This window comes from Sapajus apella, unplaced genomic scaffold (assembly GCF_009761245.1).
Source record: "Sapajus apella isolate SASKATOON/1434 unplaced genomic scaffold, GSC_monkey_1.0 scaffold126, whole genome shotgun sequence".
NCBI lineage: Eukaryota > Metazoa > Chordata > Mammalia > Primates > Cebidae > Sapajus > Sapajus apella.
The window spans coordinates 2,307,655-2,311,397 of record NW_022437066.1 but is presented as its reverse complement, the minus strand read 5'-3'; the positions used below and the strand labels follow the sequence as shown (position 1 = coordinate 2,311,397).

At 61.0% G+C, this 3,743-nt stretch overlaps 1 protein-coding gene across 1 annotated transcript in view; it reads left to right on the top strand.

Annotated features, from left to right (window-relative positions):
- The window catches only part of KCNT1 (potassium sodium-activated channel subfamily T member 1), a 51,849-nt gene that overhangs the window by 15,407 nt on the left and 32,699 nt on the right, over window positions 1-3,743 (top strand). The window contains 5 exon segments of the mRNA XM_032261924.1: window positions 907-963; window positions 1,877-1,925; window positions 2,585-2,644; window positions 2,841-2,915; window positions 2,983-3,066. Coding sequence (XP_032117815.1) covers window positions 907-963; window positions 1,877-1,925; window positions 2,585-2,644; window positions 2,841-2,915; window positions 2,983-3,066 — 325 coding nt within the window.

Sequence of the window (3,743 nt, the reverse complement as noted above, 5' to 3'; positions counted from 1 at the left end):
GGAAAGATGGATGGATGGATGGATGGAGGGATGAGTGGATGGATGAAAGGATGAATGGATGGATGGATGGATGGATGGATGGAGGGATGAGTGGATGGATGAAAGGATGAATGGATGGATGGATGGATGGATGATGGACGGATGGGGTGAGTGAGTGGAAAGATGGATAGGTGAATGGATGATAGATGGATGTCCGGGTACTTCTGTGGGCATTGAGTTTGCAACAACCCCATTAAGAATCAGCGGGAAGTGGGTCAGTTGAAAGAAAAGGCAGGAGGAGCCAGCATCACCAGGGGTGCTGTGAGCAGTGAGGTCTCCTTGGTCAGTGACCCTGGCGTGGGTGACAGTCTGGGACAAAACTAGCGTGCCGGCCATACCCTGGTCACTGTCCCAGCAGCTGGTTCCAGGTGGCTTGGGGTCGCTTGTCCTCAGAAGCAGCTTAGGGATGTGCCTCTTGGAGTCAGCACCACATAGGGTGGGAGCTTCCTCTCCCTGTCTCTCAAGCACTGTCCAGCCTTGTTCAGGCAGCTCTGGCCTTGGGGAGGCCCCGAGTGTTCCCATATGCTCTCTCTGGTCATGTAGGGCCGCTCCCTGGAAGCCTGTTGTCAGCACAGGCAGAAGCCGCATCTCGCTGTTGGGTCGGAACTCCCCCCCCCATCCCCCCAGATGTGGGATGTGCCCTTGATGTCTGCCTGCTGGGCTGAGCAGAGGCCACCCCGCCCATCCTCAGTTAGAGGCCCTCCTGCGAGAGGGGACAGGCTGCCATGTCTCCCAGAGGTTAGGGCTCAGGCCCCTCCAGGATGTGGGGGTTAGCCCTGGGTGGGTGAGTAGGCAGCCCTCGGGGAGCAGGTCCTTTCAGTGGTGCTGGAGGGGCCAAGGCTGGGCCAGCACTGCGTCTCTCCACAGCTGGGGCTGCCCCAAGCAGAACTACACCTTCAATGACTCGACCTCCGAGATCAACTGGTAAGTCCACACTCCAGCTCCCGAGAGCCAGGCGGTCAGAGGCCGGGGACCAGGGTGGGTGGCATCAGCAGAGGCTCACACGGCCTGGACCTGAGGGACAATGCCCAGCCTCAGCCCAGCAGCCACCCAGGTTTCCCAGGACACCTTTGCCCTTGGCCCTGGCTGTGGTCAACGCTGGGATGTCCCTGTCAAGAGGGAAAGTTTGAGAGCTGTGAGTTCTCAGCCAGTCCCACAGCCTCCACACGCTCTTCCTGGGACCCAGTGAGATGCAGGGAAGCCCGTCTCCCCCTGAGTTGGCGGCTTCTCTTCCAGTTCACCGTCTTATGGCCAAGGAAAGCAGCTGCCCCGGGCAGGCAGTGGGAGGTGACTGAGGGGCAGCCTGGGTACCCGGTCCAGAGTTGAAGACCTGTCCCCAGACCCCAAGCCTCTGTCTGCATCAGGCGAGGGGCAGATGCCCCCTGCAGCCAAGCCCCTGCCTGTTTATGGATGAGGTACTGAGGCTCAGGGAAACCCAGGGGGCTGTCAGTTAGTCAGACCTCCCTGCCCTCAGGGATATTCATGAGAGCCCGGCTCCAGGGGCCCAGGCTGCTGCCTGTCGTGTCCAGAGAGGAGAAGCTTTGCCCCCCTCAGCAGTTCCATGAGCTGCAGGCTGAGGCTCCATGGTACTCAGCCATGGCTCTGGCCTCACAAGCACCTCCTGGGGGGGCCCACCCACTGCAGTCCTGCTCCTTCCTCATCTCTTGGGGAACCTTCCCTTCCCTCCTAGTTCTCTGGTCCCCACCAAGGGCAAGGCAGACTCCTTTGGTCCAGCCCCAATGAGCAGCACAAGCTTGGGGCCAGTGGAGGCCAGTGGTTATGGTCCCACCCCAGGTGGCTGGGGTGCTCTGCTGTGCTGCCTCCTTTCTCTCCCCAGGGCTCCCATTCTGTGGGTGGAGAGAAAGATGACACTGTGGGTGATTCAGGTGAGTGCCCCACCCTGCCCCCCTCCCCACTGCAGTGGCGCTCAGTGAGCACTGAGGACAGACCCAGGCTCAGTAAATCCAGAGGACAAACCCAGGCTCAGTAAACAAGGGACCCAGGCTCCATGAGCACTGAGGACAGACCCAGGATCAGGAAACAGGAGACTCAGGCTTAGTAAGAAGGAAACCAAGGCTCAGTGATTACTGGGAACAAACTCAGGCTCAGTAGTCAGGGGATCCAGGCTCAGTGAGCATGGAGGACAGATCCAGGCTTAGTAAGCAAGGAACCCAGGGTCAGTGAATGCTGAGGACAAGCTCAGGCTAAGTAGGCAACCCAGGTTCAGTGAGTGCCGAGGACCAGCCCAGGGTCTTCTGCTCTCCACAGTTTTCCCAGGAATCCCTGAGGGCTTCCTGCCCGCCACCCCCCACCCCCCATCTGTTTCACCATCTGAATCTCTCCCTCCCTGGACCCATCTGCGTTCTTGCTGTTTTCCTGGGGTGGGGAACGGGAGTGGATGGCACAGGGGTCAAGGCAGCTCCCAGACACGCATGCCTGGCTTTGTGTGGTACCCGCCCGCTGAGGCCCGGGGGTGTGGGGTCAGGCCCTGTGTCCAGCCCCGGCCCCGGCCTGCTCCAGGCTCCTTCCCTTTCCCGACTCCCAGGTCATCGTGGCCATAATAAGTTTCCTGGAGACGATGCTTCTCATCTACCTCAGCTACAAAGTGAGTGCCTACCCGGGGTGGCACCTCGCAGGGGGTCCCCACCCCACCTCCCCACCCTCTCCCATTTCCTCACACTTCCCAGCTTCATCCCCTGACCTCCAGGGTGGGCTCCTTGCCCTCTCCCCACCCTGCTCCTCCCACACCAGGCCCCACCCTCACCCTCCCTCACCCCCCTGACGCCCCATTTGGCCCCCAGGGAAACATCTGGGAGCAGATCTTCCGAGTGTCCTTTGTCCTGGAGATGATCAACACGCTGCCCTTCATCATCACGGTGGGTGAGCCCCGGCCGCCAGGAGTGGGGGTCCTGGAGCCCCAGCCCTGACCTGTCCCCTTCACAGATCTTCTGGCCACCGCTGCGGAACCTGTTCATCCCCGTCTTTCTGAACTGCTGGCTGGCCAAGCACGCGCTGGAAAACATGATTGTAAGCTGGGGGAGGGTGCAGCTGGGACTTGGGGGGCCACCCTCAGCCTCACCGGCCCTGGAAGACACTGCGGGACATAGCCTGCCACGCCCCAGCCCTGGTGTAACTACGGAGGACCAGGGGGCCAGGGCATCGGAAACTCTGTGCCGATAAAACATCCAAGCCACGCCTCAAACGCTCCCTTTCCAGGAAGAAACTCACTCCCAGAGCTTTTCCTAACCCTGGCAATTACACGACTGGCAGGAGGAGGAGGGACAAAGTGTAGGGTGTGACAAACCCAGGCCACGAGGGCCAGGGCCACAAACGCCAGGCCACATGCAAACTGGGACCACAGACAGGTCCTGTACTGAGCGTCTGAGGAAACTGGGGCCACAGGGCCACAAGCAGGCCCTGCTCTGAGTGGCTCAGCAAGGCCCCTGTCGTGTGAATAGTGGCAGCCCCCTTCTCCAAGCCAGACCCCTTGGATCACAGCCCCCATTCCTGCCCCAGTGGTAAGGCAGCGTTACCGCGCTGGGTCCAAGCCTTGCACACTAACCAGCCCTCTGGCCTGAGCCTTAAGCCTCATCCCCAGGGACGTAGGCAAGCTAGGGACCTGCCCTGAGAGTACAGCAGAGGTGGTGCCCTGCCCAGGTGGGCCTCAGCGCGGACGCAGGTGTGGCCGGGTGCAGGCTGCCCCG